Source organism: Gorilla gorilla, chromosome 1 (genome assembly GCF_029281585.2).
Source record: "Gorilla gorilla gorilla isolate KB3781 chromosome 1, NHGRI_mGorGor1-v2.1_pri, whole genome shotgun sequence".
NCBI lineage: Eukaryota > Metazoa > Chordata > Mammalia > Primates > Hominidae > Gorilla > Gorilla gorilla.
This window is the reverse complement of record NC_073224.2, coordinates 145,436,603-145,456,605: the sequence shown is the minus strand read 5'-3', so window position 1 is coordinate 145,456,605 and position 20,003 is coordinate 145,436,603. Positions and strand designations below refer to the sequence as shown.

Genomic DNA, 20,003 nt, shown 5'->3' with positions numbered 1-20,003 from the left:
AGGGTTTCACAGTGTTAGCCTGGATGGTCTTGATCTCCTGACCTTGTGGTCCGCCTGCCTCGGCCTCCCAAAGTGCTGGGTCTTCTTGCTTTAATCAGGATTGGTTGCATTTTAGGCCCACCGAATAGCAATCACATTTGAATTTGCTTTTATCATTATTTTGGGAATTTCTTTCATCTTTGTATCCTGAATTAAATAACCTGTTTCTGGATTTTTTGTTTTTCTCTTCTTCAGTTTACTTTCTTGTTTTGGCAGATGCACTCTTTTTCTGAGTAAGGATGAAGGGAGATAAATTTTTGAGACCTTGTAAATCTGAAAGTGTCTTTCTTCTAGTCTCATACTTACTTGATTGATAATTTAGCTATGTTTGTGCATTCCAAGTTGGAATTCACTTTTCTTCAGAATTTTGAGAACATCACTCTGTTCTGGGTCTCAACCTTGGCTGCAGAATGATTGGAATCATCTGGAGAATTTTAAGAACTATGAATGTCTGGGCCCCACCACTAGAGATTCTGATTCAATTAATCAAACCTTTTTGAAGCATCTAGTGGATTCTGTTCTGCAGCTCCAGGGTGGGTATTGAGGCCTCTTGCCATTCCGATTGCTCACCTATAGCTGGAGATTTGTTCCTCCCTCAATCTCCCCCTCAATCTTTTTTAAAAAATTGTTGATGTTGTATTACTGGATGTTTGAAAATTTCACTGAACATTGGTGTGAATTTTTTTTTTTTGTTCATTGTGCTGGGCACTAGGTGAACTCTTTTTCCATCTAGAAACTTATTCTTCATTTGAGAAATTTTCTTGTGTTTAAAAAGAAATTATTCCTCTCCATTTTTTCTGGAATTCTTATTAGCTGAGTGTTGGAGCCTCTGGACTGATGATCTGATTATCTTATAATTTCTCTTCTATTTTTGTCTCTGCCATTTTATTTTATTTTCTAGGAAATTTCTTTATTATCCAGTGAATTTTTATTTGTTATAATTTTATTTCCAAGAGTTATCTTTTATATGGATGTTCATTTTTATAGCAATCATTCTTTTAAGTATGCAGTATTTTTTCACCTCTGAAGCTATTTAAGTTTTTAATGTGTTTTTAGCTCCCTGCATTTTTTGTTATTCTGTTGTCATTCACATTAGAGGCCTTCCTCAAGCATTCTGTGACTCTTGGCTGTGAATTCATATTTAAAAGTAAGTGCCTTAAACACTTACTAGAAGCTGGAGTTGAGAGCTTGTTAACTGGTCTCCCTTGAAGGGTGTTTGTAGGGGGACCCTAATCATGTGCACGTGTGTGTAGTACTGAGTTTTAAAATTTAATTATGAAATTTTAAAAAATTGTTTTTCATTTTTTGTATGAGTTTCTGAACCATTTTTTAAAACCATTATTTTGGTATACTTTACACTTACAGAAAAGTTGAAAAATAGAATAAGGGGCTGGGTGTGGTGGCTCATGCCTGTAATCCCAACACTTTGGGAAGCTGAGTCAAGAGGATCACTTGAGGCCAAGAGTTCAAGACCAGCCTGGGCAACACAGTGAGACTTCGTCTTTACAAAATATAAAAAAGTTAGCTGGCTGTGGTGGCACACACCTACAGTCTCAATTACACGGGAGGCTGAGCAGAAGGATCACTTAAGCTTAGGGATATCCTGTCTCAAAAAAAAAAAAAAAAAAGATTAGCATAAGGAACTTCCTTATATTCTTAACCCACATTCACCGATTGTAAAACACTCATTTTAAAGTTGTTAACTTTCTCCTAAATAGTTTTGAGCCTCTGCTGTGTATGAAATTCTTTAATATTTGGACCTTATCTCAAAAAAAGTTTTAAAATATTGTACATTCGTACAGGATAATTTTATTTGAAAAGTTAACATGTATCTCCATCTCAGTATTTAAGCTACAGTGCAAATTGATTTATTTATTTTCTCTTTTGCCTTTTCTAAAGTAAGTCCAGATTCATGTATTTCTGCTAAAGAAAGCCTCAAAGAGACTTATTATGGTCCTTAATGTACTTCATTTTAATATCCTTTTCATATTTTAAGCTTATTTGTTGATGGTGACTAATGACTTTGGAGTATGGGCAAATCTTAATAGGAAAGACACCCTCTTTAAGGTAGAAACTATACTAATTCCATGACATGGAGGAAAATTCTTCATACCTTGTTGCTGCTTTATCTAATCATAAAAATATATTTTATTTTCACCCATTTGGCTGCAAGCAGAATTTAAAAATTACCAAACTCTCTTTTATAAAGATTCTTAAACATTTGGAAGTTGTAGTGATTAGGGCTATTGTAAAATTGTTTTTTGTTAATTATGTTTTTTTGCAGTGGAATAATAAGCAGAAATAAGGCTTTATTCAAGAAACCATTTTTTAAATTTATAGCTGCTACTCCAATGGTAAACCATTGCTGAATGATGGCATGTTCTTGTGTGTTTCACAGCTTGGGCAGCACTAAAGCACTTTGGTTTTAAGTAAGGTTTGGTTCAAACAATTTTAACATAAATTCTCTGAACCTTTTGTACTGTCTTGATTGCTTATGTCTGTAATATTCTTATTGCTATAAACAACATTTTTGTGTGGTTCTATTTAACTTTCTTGTAGTTAGCCTTTTTTTTTTTAACTGTTTTACTTTTTAGGGGCTATATAAACATTGGAGTATTAATTTCTTTTAATCAGTCTAAAGGAACATTTCCCAAAGTATGTTCTGTGGAATCTTGGCTATGATAGAGGAAATGCTTCGTGCTACAAACCCCTCTCAGAGAGTTAAAATGCACATACTATACATTAAAAGCTTTGAGAAGGTCTTTGGTAAAGACATTTGTTAGATTTGTTTAACCTAGGGTTTCCCAAATTTATCCATCTAGTCCCTCACAGAAAAGAAATTATTTCTCTAGTCATATACTAGTAATTTTTGTGTGTGCATGGGCAGCTAGGTTTAAACCGCTTAGTCCAGTGTTTCTCAAATGTTTTATATAAATATGTCTTATGAAATTTGGGAACATTATTAAGTATTACTTGAAGTAAGAGTTCTGTGATCAAATACATACTATCTTTGTATTAGGTCATAGACATATCTTACTCAAAGATTCTTTACTTGTATAATAATGCTTTGTTCAAATTTTTAATAAAGTTTTAGAACCCTTTTTAAAATTTTTTAATGTATATTTTAAAAGCAGAAAAATATGTAAAACAGATTAACAACAGGCAAAAGAGGAGCTAGTCTAGCTTCATGTTGAGGAACATGAAGCTTCTGTAGATCCATTCTGGGCTCTGATCTATGCGTTAGTCCCAGTACTGGCAAACTAGGACCCACAGGTCAAATCTCACTACCTGCCATCTGTTTTGGTAAAGTTTTATTAGAATACAGCCACACTTCTTCTTGGCTGCTTTTGTTTTACAGTGGCAGAATTGAGTAGTTGCAGCAGAGCCCTTAGGGTGCACAAAGCCTAAAATATTTACTCTTGACCCTTTGCTGATCCCCATTAGTCTGTCTCCCTGCCATTAGTTCACACAGATGAGAATCAGATTGTTAAAATATTTTAAAACAAACAAATGGTACTTTGTTTATTCATAATAACCCATTCCTGGGGCTATAAAATTGTTAATTGTTATGCTAGCTTAGTTTCTTTTGTAGCCACTTAAGCCTTTTTTTAAAGCAGCCATTTTTACTAAAAAATAATTAGTTATCATTCTGTTTAATTTTGCCATTTGCAGGATGAGGTTCCAGCAAGTTCAAAATGATGACATTTTAAAGTTGCAAACATGTTTTTGCAAAAAAGTGGTTTTTAGCATCTTTTTTATTGATTGTTTTGATTTAATAGAAGTTTCCAAGAGTAATTTTAGAGCTTTACAGTTTTCCTAGTGTTAGATTTTGCTTCTTTTGCAACTAATGCATTGCATGTGGTGGTTTGCAGTGGTATCATTGGTCGTAGCAGGAAAGATTTCAAGAGATACTTACTCAACTTCATCGCTGCCATGCCTCTTGTAAGTTTAATTCATTAAAAATCTTTTTAACAAGGGAAATTTGCATCTTATTAAAATCTTTAAGGGTTTTACTTATTAAATTCTTTAAAGACTTACGATACTAAGTTCCTATTTTCAGTTTAGTTTTGTAATTTATAATATAATTTTCAATGTAAACCTTCATACTAGATAAAAAAGGGATTATGTTTGGTTTAATTTCATTTATAATGTGTATATATATTCATATACATAGGTATGTGGGTGAGAGGTTTTTTGGCATTTTTTTTTAACCTTCAGTCCAGGTTTTCTTCAGTGTTTAGCATCATCAATGACCATTAGATAGCAGTAGCACCCTTCTTCTAGTTCTAACAACCAGAAATGATTCCAGTCATTGCAAAATGGGTATGGGCAGGGGGCAACTTGGGGAGTTGGGGGGATTTAGAGGGGGGAATGCAAACCATCCTATGGTTACTTTAGGCCATAAACTATTACAGTAACTTGAACTACTAATTTACTTTAAGTTAAATTGAAATTTATGGTCTGAATTTTTTACAGATAAATTGTTTAGTCTAAAATATAAGTGATTTTCTTAGTTTGGTTCTCATTTTAATTTTCTTGGCGCTGTAAGAATGTAATATTCTGAATTTGTGGGTAAAAATGAGAAGCTTGGTTGTAAAATCCAGTTATGTTGAAATTGCCAGAAATTCTTGTTTAATAAAGCTGGAAGTTGGGGCTACATAGCTTTTAGACTTTTTAAAATAAACAATTGGAATAAGCAACATAGATATCAAAGATTAAGATTCAGCAAAGACCACTTGAGAAAATTTGCAATGTAACGATGGAAAATGTTAGTAAAGATGGCTCTAGAAATAATCTGGAAAATAGCATTAGTTGGTGTAAAACCTGTAGTTTTTTTTTTTAACAAATGCAAATATAGTGTATATAGAATTCCGTTGTCTAGGGTTGTAGTGCTGATAGTAGGAAACAGAAAATATAAATGTCTGAACTCCTAAAAGCAAGTCTTTACATTGGCTAGAAAGGGGATATATTTGACTTTTTGCCCATTTACCAAAAAAAATGGGCAAGGTATGTCGCATAATTAGTGATATTAACATATTCCATGTAAACTTTAACATAGAATAATTCAAACCAGGTACATTTGGTTTAGCTAAATGCAGTAAAGTAAAACAGAACTGAATTATATAAATTTGGACTAAATTATAAAAATTATAGGATTTGGGACACAGGAAATAATAGAGAAATAAATTATAGTTTAGTAAGCAGAAATGAAAAGCAAAACCAATAATATTTGTTTGTTTGTTTTAGATCTCTCTGGTTAATAACTTCTTGAAGTATGGGTTAAATGAGCTTAAACTGTGCTTCCGAGTAAGGCTCACTAAATACCTCTATGAGGAGTATCTTCAGTAAGTGATAACCTATTTTTATATTAAAAATATTTAAATAGAAGAGTATTTATGAAGCTGATCAATATAGCAGTTTTTCTTATTTATTGTATGTTTTCCAAGAAAACCACTCTTAGGTGCAGAAGCATGTTGGGAACAACCTTTCAGTTATTTGGAATCTAGTCCTGGCTCTTCCATTAATTGACAAGTCATCATTTTCTGGACTTGTGTCCTCCTCTCTAAAAATCAGTTAGGGCAATCAATAGGATCTCTTCTGGCTCCAAACTTTTTTGTTTCTATGTATTTGAGCTAGGTGGTGTAATATGATTTTTTTGTTGTTGTTTTATCTTTAAAGTCACTTGTTTGAAAATCACTTTTCTTCTTGCTATTTTAGAGCTTTCACATATTATAAAATGGGAAATCTGGACAACAGAATAGCTAATCCAGACCAGCTGCTTACACAAGATGTAGAAAAATTTTGTAACAGTGTAGTCGATCTGTATTCAAATCTTAGTAAGGTAAGTTTCTCTTCTTTTTAAAAGATTATTTGTTTAATTTTTTGAATTTTGAATCTAAGCAAATTTGTATAGAATTGATTTTATGGACATAACAGCAGCATGTAAATATTTAATGCTTTTATAAGAAAATTAAAGTTGTTGTAATAGTTTTAATTATTTTAATTTTTTCTATTATTTTTGTGAGGTACTTTGGCAAAGAACTGATAATTTAGTGTCTTATAAGGATTTTCTAAGAATTTTGCAGGTTGATTCCATTAAAACAACAGAAATTTGAATTCTCATCTTTTGACCTGTGTGCATCCGGCCATTGTTAGAGATTGACTGTCAATTTATGTTTCTAACTCCACACTTATAACACTAGACTAGGACTTCCTTTCTGCCCATTTCTCTGCTTCAGTATCTTTAATTCTAATAGACCATTAGTAAGTAGTAGTCAAAAAATTTCACAAGATGCAAGTATATTTCAGTTTTCTAATTACTGTTTTTCCCATTCTCTTCAGAATATTGCCAAAGCTCCTGACTGTGATAGGCCTTAGTCAGTTTTCTTTCTTCTCACTGATTTCTCCAGTTCTTATCTTAGTCATGTTATCTCACCACCCTTACAGCTTTTGCTGTAGTCTTCTTATTAAACCCTCTTCTTTGCCATTACCTCTTGCATTGACTATGATATGTAGTAGGCACCTATAAAATAGTCTGCCCAGCATCCCCTCCCCTCTTCATCTGAGATGCTTCAGTTCCCACTCTAACTCATGTGACTTCCCTTGGTGTTGGCTAGGAGCTTGTCTCATACTGGACCAATGATAGTATCTTTGCCTCTGGTCACAGTTGACCTAGATATACAGTTTTGAGACAAAAGAAAACCAAAACTATAAAAAGGACTGGGTCACATTGTAAGAATAGGAATGTTCTTGCTTCAACCAGGTGGATGGAGGGAAGGCAATTCTTAGAGATATATATCCACAAGAGCTGCTCTCCTCATGCCCAGGCCCAATGCTTTTCACTTCCAGCCCAACTTTGTTATTTATTTAGCTCTCCAGAAGCCTTTGCTAACTGATCCCAAACTCAGGAACTCTGACAACTACAAATAGTTCAGTAATTAAGCTTTCTTTTCTGTTCCCATTACCACATTTGAAAGTTTGTTCTCTCTCTTTCTCTCTCTCTCTGTCTCTGTGCGTGTATGTGTGTGTGTATGCATGCATGCATGGTGGGAATGGGGGGTGTATCTATACAACTTTCCATGTAATTTTATAGACATTATTATGTATTCTTTAAATCTTGGCACTTGAGCAAGTCTCAGGTTTTGTCACATCTGGAATACAGAAGAATATTAAATTAAGTACTTGTAGTGGGGCTGTGCACCAGTGTGTAAGTTAGATGTTTTAAACATCTAATTGACCTCCAACTTAAATTATGAGTCATTATTTTTGTCATAAGTTTTAACAGTTCTTGAATTTTATAAGTATCTCTAGCTTCTTGATAATTTATAAGGCAAAAAAAAAAAAAAAAAAAAAAGGAAAGGGAAAGGTAGATGTTGAAACAAGCCAGTTAACAAACCAAGCCATCTATCCTACTAATAATGTGGATTAGAAAGTGCTGGCTGTTGGCCGGGCATAGTGGCTCGTCCCTGCAATCACAATACTTTGGGAGGCCAAGGTGGGCAGATCGCTTGAGCCCAGGAGTTCAAGACTATCCTGGGCAACATGGTGAAACCCCATCTACAAAAAATACGAAAATTACCCAGGCATGGTAATGTGCGCCTGTACTCCCAGCTACTCCAGAGGCTGCAGTGAGCCAAGATCTCCAGCCTGGGTGACAGAGCCAGACCCTGTCTCAAAAAAAAAAAAAAAAAAAAGTGGAGGCGCGAGCAGTGGCTGTTGACTTAAAGTGAATGAACACAATTTGTGTTTCTTGAAAAACATTTCAAACTAATGCAGCTGATGGTGCATTAGTTGAGTTGTCTCTGTGTGTGAAGAGCAGTACATTAATGTGTTATTTTGGTTCTAGAGACTTGAGTTTTATATCACAAAATTAGATTCAATGGCTTACTTGATTATTTTGCCATAGAAGTGATAAAGTAATAGAGTCAAACTATTGGAGCAGGAAAAGCTCCTCACTTTACAGGTGAAGATATGTAGAAACAAACTGGTAGCAGATTTGGGGTTACATCTCAGGTCATTTTATTCAGTGTCTTTACATTATATTGACACATTACTGAGTTACTAGTGGTTAATTATCACAGTAGAGGTATCTTAGTTGATGGAAAGTGATAAATGTTTTTCCTACTTGATGGTCAGTAGACATTGTGTAAGCTGTTCCCATTTTAAGTTTCTTGAGAGGAAAACTGTTATCTTTCATGTATTCTTTGATCTACTTACTATCACAGTACATTGTACATAGTGGGACCTCTACATGTTGATAATTATATATTAAATGTTTAATGACATTTTATAGTTAACATGTTGTATTAGCTATCATTCTAGTGCTTTAGTTTTAATTCTGTGTATTCTAATATTTATTTTACAGCCATTTTTAGACATAGTTTTGTATATCTTTAAGTTAACGAGTGCAATTGGAGCTCAGGTGAGTCTGCTTTTATTTCAACTTTTAAATTGATATAATATAATATTTGAAATACATATTGTGAATAGCTTGATGGCCTGTAAGAATTTTTGTAGATCTCAAAGAATGTATTTTCACATGATTTACCTAACAAAGTCTGGTTATAAAATAATACTTCATTCGAGATTTTAGAAGTACTAATTTTTCTTTTTAATTTTTCTTAAATTAGGTACTTGGAAAAATTTTGTGGCATTAAAAACCAGACAAATGTATTGGCCAGGCCTGGTGGCTCATGCCTGTAATCCCAGCACTTTGGGAGGCTGAGATGGGAGGATCGCTTGAATCCAGGAGTTCGAGACAAGCCTGGACAAAAAGCGAGACCCGCTTCTTTAAAAAATAATAATAAAACAGAAGTGCTTAAACCATGAATATACTTGTACTTATTGTTTCAAAGTAATGTCTAAAAAGAGATATGGAGACATCCATTTTAATATGAAATTCTAATGTTAAAATAACGATACCTTTAGAGTGGGTGTAACAGTTCCAAGAATATTTTATAATGTAAATGGTTGGCTATCCCATGAGCCTTATTATCCAAGTCTCTGATATTTGTGATGGCAAGAATCACTTTTAAGTTTTCTTTGAGTTATCTTATTGAAATGTAACTTCAGTCATTTAATATGTAATGTTATTGTTACATATTTATAACACAGCCATATAATAGTATGGTTGTTTTACATATGTGTATGTGTGTATATGCATTTCAGTTGATTAATAAATTATTTCCATACTGGTTTTTGTTGCTTTCCAAAACACTGGGGAAGCAGGGTTTTGGTTTTGCTTTGTTTTGTTTTTCGAATTTTTCTGTTTATTTTCCTAATTCTTTGCTGTCTTGTGATCCAGGTTTTATCATTCTTGTATTTTGTTTTACTATAACCAAGTGAATAGGCCAAATCCTTCTTGTCTCCTTGCAGTCATATTTTTATGGTACTTAACTACATTTTTGTGATACTTAAATATGTCTCCATGTCTACTTGTTATCTGATTCTGCATTTCTTAAAGGCAGAAACTGTTTTAGTTATCTTTTTGGTCCACATTTGTAGTAGTTAGTTGTTGAAATGCATTGAATTGATCATATTTACTTTTTTTTTTTAATCTTGAATACTTACTAGCACATATATTGTGCTAGATAGTAGGAATAAAAAGATAAGTAAGACACAATTCCTGCTGAAGAGGAATTACAATGTGGTAAAAATAAAACAGGTAGATAGTCAAACAATTATGATGCAGCATGATAAAGTTTAGTAATAGAAGTTTCAAGAAAGTATTTAGTGCCAAGAAGAACTGGAGGTGATATCTGAGCTACTTTGGGGAGGTAAGTAAACATCCATTAGATTATGTCAGGCTTGCCAAACATAAGAACAACCTCACTGAATGGAAACTGTTCAGGAAACATTTATTTTGGTATGGCAGAGTATAGGGTATATAGGGGAATGAAGGAAGTGCCTATGATGAACTTGGAAAGGTATGCTTCAAGCATACCTTTCTTTTTCTCTTGGGATGGTCAATGGGTGATGAGGTCACCTACAAAGTTATTAATACATAGTACAGCAGCTGGAAGCAAGATGTACACGCAGGGAAAGACAGAGCTCGTTCAGGGGGAGCTGAACTTGAGGCATCTGCACAGTATTAAGGTAAAGATGTGTAGTACTTATTTCTTGGTTCATAAGAGTTATAGGACTAGAGGTATAGATTTGAGATGAGAAGAGAACTAAGGAAGGAGTTTGAGGGAATATTAACATTAAAAAAGAAGGCAAGAAAAAGAGGTCTAAGAATTATTGTGGAATCTTAAGAGATTATGAAGAAGAGTTCCAACAGGAGAGTGTTAGATAACATAGAAAAACTGAGAACTGCAATTAGGAGTTTTTAGGTGAGCAAAATGTAGGAGAGCTGAGGGATAAGCTACAGTGGTAAGAGGAAAAGCCCATGAGTAGTAAAAGTGTAGAGACTACTGTGTACTTTTTCAGAAAAAAAACAAAGGGAAAAAATTACCCAGTAGGGCAATTTCTTTCAGTCATTGAGGTTAATTATAAACATTGTACATGTTTGTATCTAAGTGAATTTATTATTATATCCCAGAACTTTGTGTATCTTTCTCTCCCAATAATAATAGGGCCCAGCAAGCATGATGGCCTACTTGGTTGTTTCTGGGCTATTCCTAACTCGACTTCGAAGACCCATTGGTAAGATGACAATAACTGAGCAAAAGTATGAAGGAGAATATAGATATGTTAATTCTCGGCTCATCACAAACAGGTAAAGACAAATGCATTAAAGCCTTGCTAAAAATTAATTTCTATGGATATTGATGTCATTTAAATTGACTCCAAAAAGTCTAGTGACACTGTTACTGTAATAATGTGCATATTGTGTTGAAAATATACATTATGAAAGAGACTAGTTTTATAAAGTAGTAATCATGAATATTTTGAACTCTTTTTCTTACTAACCATGTAGTATTCCTGATTCACCTGTTCATACCTTCTGCTGATGAATTTTCTGTTAATTTTACTTTAGACATAATCAGTTTACAATTCAAATTTCAACGTACAATACCTGTTCCAAGAAAATTTTGTCTCAATTTTCCCACAAATATTTTTATTTTGACTGTTCATAATGCTCAATGATTCACTGTCACTGCATGTGCCTCTACCTATTTTCTAGAGTTTTTTAAATGTAAGATAGGAAGAAAAAGTGTGGACTTTGGAGCCAGCCATACTAGCTTCAAAATCTACCTCTTCCACTTATCAGTTGCATGTATTTGATTTTAGCGAATTATTCATAGTTTCACTTTTGTTTATAATAGGTAGATAATATAGGGTTGCAATGAGGATTAAATTTGATAATATATATAAAGCTTCCAGCTCAGTTTTTTATATGGAGCAACTGCTCAATAAATGTTCTCATATATTGATCTGTTAATGTTAAGTCATTTTGAGGGTTCTAATATGTATTTAATATTCTACTCTATAGGCATTTGCAAATGACAGTTCCCTCTTCCTTTATTTCCTTGGATTGCTAAAATAGTACAAGTTTTAAATAGGGTTTTTTGCTCTAGGGAGGCAGCGGAATAGAGTTAAGAGGTGATTTGCCAAGTAAATGAAAGATGCCTTTTAGTGAAAGAAGCAGAAAGCATGACTCATGGCTCCAGTAATAAGAACACTCACTGCTTCACGTGAGAACCCTTAAGACAGGGCAGTTCCAGGTATGGCATTATCAGGGCTCTGGCTCTCTGGTGTTCTCTTGGCTCTGCCCAGCTTTGTATGCTGCCCCATTCCTCGGGCTAGTTCTTCTTGTGACCACAAGATGGCGATAGCAGTTACAGATTTCACTAGCTCCTCTCCCCTGCAGAAAGCTCCAGAAACAAAAAGGGGCCATCTCGCCTGGTGTGTCTTTATGAGAGCAAAGAAACCTTTCCCAAGAGTCCCACAACTGACTTTCCCTCATATCTTATTGGCTGGAATTGTTACTTGACCATGCCTAAAGTAATCACAGCAAAGTGATTGGCTTAGACCAGTTGGGACCCTATAAGTGGGGTTGAGGCATTCCTAAAGCATTAGGGTACACGGAAAATAATAGATAACTTTACAAAAGTTGGGATTATTTTAGGACGAAGAACAATGAAGAGAATAGATGTTGGATGGGCAGCCATCAATATTCCAGGATGTTTTATCCTTTCAGATTTTTCATTAAGGCTAAAATGACTCAGTTCAGGAGGAGAATCCTCACCTCATCTTCTTCCATAGGCTTAGGTGTGGAGAGGAGATAGAAGGAAGTTTTTTTAAAAAGTAATTAGAGGTATAGAATTGTAGGCTTCTTATACTCTGAGTCTCTGTGTCATTGTGTCGAGGAAACCATGAAACACGTGACAAATGTGTCATATCTTATGGGAAGTTAATTTTACTTGAAGTGGTTGAGGTAGGTGGCACCTTGTTTTTATGAAAAACGCAGGTCCATTTCAAAATAGAAATATAAAATATAAATTGTTTAGGGGAAGAAAGAGACTTTAAAGAAATATTTCAACCTTGCCTTCTAGACTTCTCTATAAATATTTTCCTCTGCCATAAGAGGTACTTTGCTGGGAAAGCTTACATCATTCCTTTGTAATAGAAAGACTATAAATGTTAGGGTCAGATAGGAGTTATGATTTCAGCTCCCTGACCTGCTGGCTCTGCAACCTTTACAAATTTACTTAACTACACTGAACTTCTCTTCATCTATAAAATACCCTTTTTTTCTAGTCGTGATCTCTGTGGCCCTTGTGGACCCATGCACATCTGCTCAGGAAACGTGGAATTGTTGTGAGGATATGATGGGGTTCCAGGGTTTCCTCCTGGGAGCTGGCACTTTGAAGCCGGTGGGACTTAGCCTGCTTTTCTGTCTTTAAAAGGCTGTATGTCAAGTCATCACTATCCATCTTTTTCTAGCTGTTGCTTTTTCATCTCTTTCTTGTTTGGGCCTATACTTTAACTTGAAGTCTGCAATGTTGGTCCCAGCCCTGCCTTTCTGTATATCACAGCAACTTCTTTCTCTAATTTCGAATTTCTGAGAATTCGTGCAGTATGTCTTTTGCAGCCAGGATACCTATGCCATAGGTTGCAGTCCAGCATATGATTCAGTCAGGGGTGTATTCCTGTGCTCCGATCAGCTGAGCTAGGAACAGAATCTCAGGTGTAGACTGTGGCTTGAGATGCACCAGATAAGCTCTTAGTCACAAAATGTCCATTTAAATACAAACATTCAGCCATCGTATACTGTATTTCAATTATTTTCCAAGCATAGGTAACATTAAAATTAATCGCTAAATTATTTTCTTTAATAGTGAAGAAATTGCCTTTTACAATGGGAATAAAAGAGAAAAGCAGACAGTCCACTCAGTCTTCCGAAAACTGGTAAGATAACACACTTGAGGTTCATGTGTTTATGGAAAGGGTTTTTTTTGTTTGTTTGTTTTGCCTATGGCCGACACACATACACACACACACAAACACACACGTATGTATACATATCTTAAAGATATTTTGAAAAATAGCTGTAAAGGATTTTGTACTGCATTTTTAATAAAAAATATGAGATTAAAAACTATCATATCAATATATTCAAGTGCCTATTTATAAAATTGCATAGATTTATTAAAATAATATTAAGTGTACCATCTGATCTTTGACAAACCTGACAAAAACAAGAAATGAGGAAAGGATTCCCTGTTTAATAAATGGTGCTGGGAAAACTGGCTAGCCATATGTAGAAAGCTGAAACTGGATCCCTTCCTTACACCTTATATAAAAATTAATTCAAGATGGATTAAAGACTTAAATGTCAGACCTAAAACCATAAAAACCCTAGAAGAAAACCTAGGCAATACCATTCAGGACATAGGCATGGGCAAGGACTTCATGTCTAAAACACCAAAAGCAATGGCAACAAAAGCCAAAATTCACAAATGGGATCTAATTAAACTAAAGAGCTTCTGCACAGCAAAAGAAACTACCATCAGAGTGAACAGGCAACCTACAGAATGGGAGAAATTTTTTGCAATGTACCCATCTGACAAAGGGCTAATATCCAGAATCTACAAAGAACTTAAACAAATTTACAAGAAAAAAACAACCCCATCAAAAAGTGGGCAAAGGATATGAGCAGACACTTCTGAAAAGAAGACATTTATGCAGCCAACAGACACGTGAAAAAATGCTCATCATCACTGGCCATCAGAGAAATGCAAATCAAAACCACAGTGAGATACCATCTCACACCAGTTAGAATGGCAATCATTGAAAAGTCAGGAAACAACGTGCTGGAGAGGATGTGGAGAAATAGGAACACTTTTACACTGTTGGTGGGACTGTAAACTAGTTCAACCATTGTGGAAGACAGTGTGGCGATTCCTCAGGGATCTAGAACTAGAAACACCATTTGACCCAACCATCCCATTACTGGGTATATACCCAAAGGATTATAATCATGCTGCTATAAAGACACATGCACACATATGTTTATTGTGGCACTATTCACAATAGCAAAGACTTGGAACCAACCCGAATGTCCATCAGTGATAGACTGGATAAAGAAAATGTGGCACATATACACCATGGAATACTATGCAGCCATAAAAATTATGAGTTCATGTCCTTTGTGGGGACATGGATGCAGCTGGAAACCATCATTCTGAGCAAACTGTTGCAAGGACGGAAAACCAAACACTGCATGTTCTCACTCATAGGGGGGAATTGAACAATGAGAACACCTGGACACAGGGTGGGGAACACCACACTCTGGGGCCTGTTGTGGGGTGGGGGCCTGGGGGAGGGATAGCATTAGGAGATATACCTAATGTAAATGACGAGTTAATGAGTGCAGCACACCAACATGGCAAATGCATACATATGTAACAAACCTGCACGTTGTGCACATGTACCCTAGAACTTAAAGTATAATCAAAAACAAAAAAAAAAATATTAAGTGTATTTTTACAGAGGTTGCTTAGGAGCCTTAGTGATTCCCACAGAAAGAATTTGTTCCTGAAGCATTCATGAAAATATAATAAAGATTATTATGTAAAGCAAGAGTCAGCAAACTTTTTCCATAAAGGGCAAGATAGTATGTATATATTTTAGGCTTTTCATACCACACAGTGTCTTGCAACTATTCAGCTCCGCTACTCAAGAGTAGCTATATATAATACATGAATGAGTGGGTGTGGCTATGTTCTAATAAAACTTTACTTAAAAAAACAAGTAGCAGGCTAGATTTGGACTATGGGTCAGAGTTTACTGGCTTTTTGTTTTAAAGAATATAAGCATTGTTTCTTGTGAAAGCTTTACTTCAGTTTTTTATTTAATTGCCACTTGGAAAATTTGAATTCAAGTACTTTTATTCCATTATTTATTCAAAAGATACTGAATGCCGTCTAGTTGCCTGTGCTCACTCCAGGTGCTAAGGATGATGGTGGTGGACATGATGGATAAAATCTTGCCTTTAAGGAGCTTACATTTTAGTGGAAGTCTGAAGTTTGTGAAATTAAATGTATATTTTAGATGAGTTAAAGAGGTTAAAGAAATTGTCATTTTAAATTATTTCAGAAATTGTATTTTTGCCTCGTCGGTATTTAACATGGCAGAACTTTTAGAGTGCTCACTGGTAGAATGCATTTAAGGTAATTTTTCAGGGGCCTGCAGTTCACCAGTTTGCTTTCCACACGGCTTGCTTATTCTCATCCTTTAGATTTTCAGCCCAAATGTTAACACCTTATTGAAGCTTTGTCTTCTCTGATCAGCCTATTTGAAATGGCCTCCAACAGTTACTTCCTGTTTTAATCATCATCTTTCCTTAAAAGTATGTATATATTTGCAGTCAACCCTCTGCATCTGTGGGTTCCAAATCCATGGATTCAACCACACACAGATTGAAAATATTCAGAAAAAGAAATTGTGTCTGTACTTACGTACACATATTTTTTTCTTGTCGTTATTCTCTGAACAATACAGACATTAGTGTAATAGCTATTTACATTGTATTAAGTTTTATAAGTAATTTAGAGATGACTTAAAGTGTTTGGGATGAGCCAGTTGCGGTGTCTCACCCCTGTAATCCCAGCACTTTGGGAGGCTGAGGCGGGCAGATCAGTTGAGGTCAGGAGTTCGAGACCAGCCTGACCAACATGGCAAAACCCCATCTCTACTAAAAATACAAAAATTAGCCGATTGTTGTGGCGGGGGCCTATAATCCCAGCTACTTGGGAGGCTGAGGCAGGAGAGTCACTGGAACCCAGGAGGCGGAGGTTGCATTGAGCCAAGATGGCACCACTGCACTCCAGCCTTGGCGACAGAGTGAGACTCTGTCTCAAAACGTAAATAAAGTATATGGGATGTCATGCTCAGGTATATGCAAATACAATGCCATTTTTCATCAGGGACTTGAGCATCCATGGATTTTGGTATCCAGAAGGTCCTGGAACCAATCCCATCCCCTTTGGATACCGAGGGATGACTGTATTACAGTCTCTAATTATCTTGTTTACTAGTTATCCTCTTTCATTAGAATGTAAACTCCATAAATTCAGGGACCTTCTCTGTTCTATTCATTGTATCTCCAGCTTGAGCACAGTGTCTGACACATGGTAGTCATTGAATAAATGTTCCAGAGATTGTCTAGTTGCAGAAGATACCAAGTTGTTAACAAGCTACCCTGTACTCAGGAAGCCACATTTTAGTGGAGCAGACAATAAATAAACAACTAGATGTTCTGTATAATTTCAGGTAGTAATGAATTCGGTGGCCAAAAATGAAGCAGGATAAAGGGATAGATATGAAGGGGGCTATTGCCCAGCTACTTTAGCTGGAATGGCCAAGATCTTTCTTGAGGAGGTGACATTTAGTCAGAAATCCACATGAAAGTGAAGGAGTCACAAAATATAAATACCTTAGAAGAATGTATTCCTGGCAGTGAGAAGAGCAAGAGGAAATCCTTAAGAAGGTACATGTTTGAGAAACCGTTATTTCTGGAGCTTGGTGAGGAGGAGCAAAGTAGAAGCATATGACCTTAAAAATAGAGCTCAGTGCCAGATCATGCAGGACCTTGAATAATCTGGTAGATGGACAGTTTGAGAACACTACAACTCCAGAATAAAAAAGCAGTTTTAGACTTGTAGTTTTAAGACAGTGCATGCTCATGTTAAAGCTAAAACTGAGGCTGTGTGGCACTGATTTACATTAGCACTCAGTTCAGATTGGGTGTAATACAATTCTTAGATAAAGCACAGACCATGTGTCTCCACTGAAAGCAAAGCATTCAATGCCAATCCGGACAGCTAGTGTTTCACTCAAACTAGTTAATCTCTGTTCTTTTTGCTTTCGTTGTTCTCTTTTGGGATATGTGTATCCAAAAGCATGGTGACTACAATAGCATTGTGCTATTGCATGCAAGAGAAACAGCGTTGTTAAAATTGTTTATGTAATTTCCATGCTGTTGGCATAAAAATGGTTTCATGAAGTGTTTGTTTGGCACCCGCTCTGTGAAGAGCATTGTCCTCGGTGGTGTGATGTACAATATAAACAGAAATCACGGGCACTCAGTAAATATTTGTTGAATAAATGAACTATACAGTTTGTTTTATCCTTATAGTAGATTCAGTTTTTTATACATAGAAAAAGATGGTTTTTTGTTTTTGTTTTCTGCCAGGTGGAACACCTACATAATTTCATTTTGTTTCGGTTTTCAATGGGCTTCATTGATAGTATTATTGCCAAATGTAAGTATATTTTGAAAGAGATGAGATTTGTGGAAAAAGTGAAATACTGTTACTGTTTTAAATGTTACCTGTTTGGTTTCAGACCTTGCCACTGTTGTTGGTTACCTAGTTGTCAGTCGCCCTTTCTTAGATTTGTCTCATCCTCGACATCTCAAGAGTACACATTCGGAACTTCTAGAGGTAAACTGATGATAATACAATGAAAATGTAACAGTAAAAATAAAGCCAAATTTTTAGTCATAGAACTATAAGTAAAAACTAATATTTATTTCTATTTAAGGATTACTACCAAAGTGGAAGAATGCTTTTGCGAATGTCTCAAGCTCTGGGTCGAATAGTTTTGGCTGGGCGTGAAATGACTAGATTGGCCGGGTAAGATTAGTAATAATGAGCAGTTGCAGAAAATAATTTTTAAAAATATATTATCCTTAATGATTGTATCAGTTGAGATTAAGATAAGGGGGCAACATTTCCTAGCCCAGGAAGGTGGTTTTGATAGAAAATTAAGGAAGATTTTTCTGATGGTGAACTTTTCATGTTTCTTGAAGACAGCTGGTTTGCGCATTACAGTAGATTAGAGGCTGTCAAGTTGTTTGCTCCATGGACACGTATTTGCTAAGTTGGGAAATGTTGAATCATGGCAGTCTTAATTCACAGAAAACTAAGTTGATGAATAGAATTTTCTCATTTAAATTTTCTTGTCCTCTACCATACCTTTTTTTCTTGGATCTTAGATACCGGCAACCTAGCAAAACAGATGAATAGAAATGAAGTTGACTTTAATGGGAAAAAAAATGAGACGTTATCTTGTATCTGTAGGTGTGCTTGTGAATGTAGTCATTATCTAGTAGTAAAATTATCTTTAGACAGTAGAATGAAATTAAATATTAAGATTTCAGTATTTCAATCTCCAATATAAAGGGCATGGTGTGGTGTAAAAAACACCATAAATTTTAGGTCACCTGAAGAAGTTTGATGACTTAATATCTTTCCTAGGCCTGTGATCCATCTTCATATTTCTCTTTTTCCTCCTTCTTAGCTCCTGTGGCAGTTACGGTCTTCATGCAATATAGAAGTTGTTAACTACTATGAGTAGAGTCTCTTTCATGAGAATACTAACGTTCTTCCTACTTGTTAACTTTTCTTATGGCTTTACAGTTCATGGTATATAAGGTGCTTCTGTTCCTTTAGGGTGTTTCCTTTCTCTCTCTCTCTCTCTCTCTCGCTCTCTTTCTGTGTGGGTGTGTGTGTCTTTCTCTTTCACTCCCTCCCTCCCTCTCCCTGCCCCCCTTTCTTTCTCTTTTTTCCACTTTGTTGAGGTATGATTGACATATAAGAAACTGTTCATATTTAGTGTATACAATTTGATGAATATGGGAATAAGTTATACACCTGTGAAACCATCAAGACCATAAACATTCATCACCTCCCAAAGTTTGCTTTAGGAGGTTTCTGCTTTTTATTCAGAGAAAAATCCTGTTTTCTTCTTCGATGCAGAATACTTTCTCTTTGGTGATCATGGTCATTTTTGTTATCTCCAACCTCTTGTCGTTAGTTTTGATTTTTCTCTATTGCCACAGTGATTTCTATCTAATAATAAGAACTCTTCATCTTTCCCCTCTTCAGAGTAAGAAAGAGGGAATCTTTCAGATTCTTCCGTTTGCAGGAAGGCAGCGTGCATTCGGCATACATTTAATAAATGCCTTCCTTGGATAGAAAGACCAGCTTTATACATGGCTTTATAGGTCACTTCAGCAAGAGATCAGAGTCCATACTTCCTGGGTCTAAGGAATATACTAGTAGTGGTCCTTTTGTAGTATCCAAGAGAAACCTCCTGAAAATTCTCAGCAAATAACTGCCTTGACTTGGCTATTAATGAAGTATCTGTTGAGTTGGGGATCCTGTGGAAACCTCTTCCTTCATCCCTATATTCCTGCTCTCCTACTGAAACATAATAAAGCACACATGTTATCATTAATAGTTTATGTTGATGAGACTGTTAGATTACTTCATTTATACTAAATTATAATTTTAGGAACTTAAGTTTGTATAAAATAAAAGATGTGACAATAGTCTGGAGTTTTGATTATGGTTTCCTTTTCTAAAATTTTAGTTTTACTGCTCGGATTACAGAATTAATGCAAGTACTGAAGGATTTAAATCATGGCAAATATGAGCGCACAATGGTCTCACAACAGGAAAAGGGTAAATATGAGTGTCACAGTTTAAGGTCACAATTTTAAGTGTTTGCTG

At 35.3% G+C, this 20,003-nt stretch overlaps 1 protein-coding gene across 5 annotated transcripts in view; it reads left to right on the top strand.

Moving 5' to 3' along the window:
• Window positions 1-20,003, top strand: part of ABCD3 (ATP binding cassette subfamily D member 3) — a 101,552-nt gene that overhangs the window by 52,089 nt on the left and 29,460 nt on the right. For 4 of the 5 annotated variants that reach the window (XM_019031964.4, XM_019031939.4, XM_063696865.1 and 1 more), the window contains 10 exons: window positions 3,912-3,981; window positions 5,287-5,384; window positions 5,758-5,881; window positions 8,405-8,461; window positions 10,614-10,756; window positions 13,323-13,392; window positions 17,681-17,750; window positions 17,833-17,930; window positions 18,031-18,122; window positions 19,864-19,955. In XM_019031964.4, coding sequence (XP_018887509.1) covers window positions 3,912-3,981; window positions 5,287-5,384; window positions 5,758-5,881; window positions 8,405-8,461; window positions 10,614-10,756; window positions 13,323-13,392; window positions 17,681-17,750; window positions 17,833-17,930; window positions 18,031-18,122; window positions 19,864-19,955 — 914 coding nt within the window. Of the gene's footprint in view, window positions 1-3,911; window positions 3,982-5,286; window positions 5,385-5,757; window positions 5,882-8,404; window positions 8,462-8,669; window positions 9,234-10,613; window positions 10,757-13,322; window positions 13,393-17,680; window positions 17,751-17,832; window positions 17,931-18,030; window positions 18,123-19,863; window positions 19,956-20,003 lie in introns of those variants that run through there. The other variant, XM_019031984.4, reaches the window with a different exon arrangement.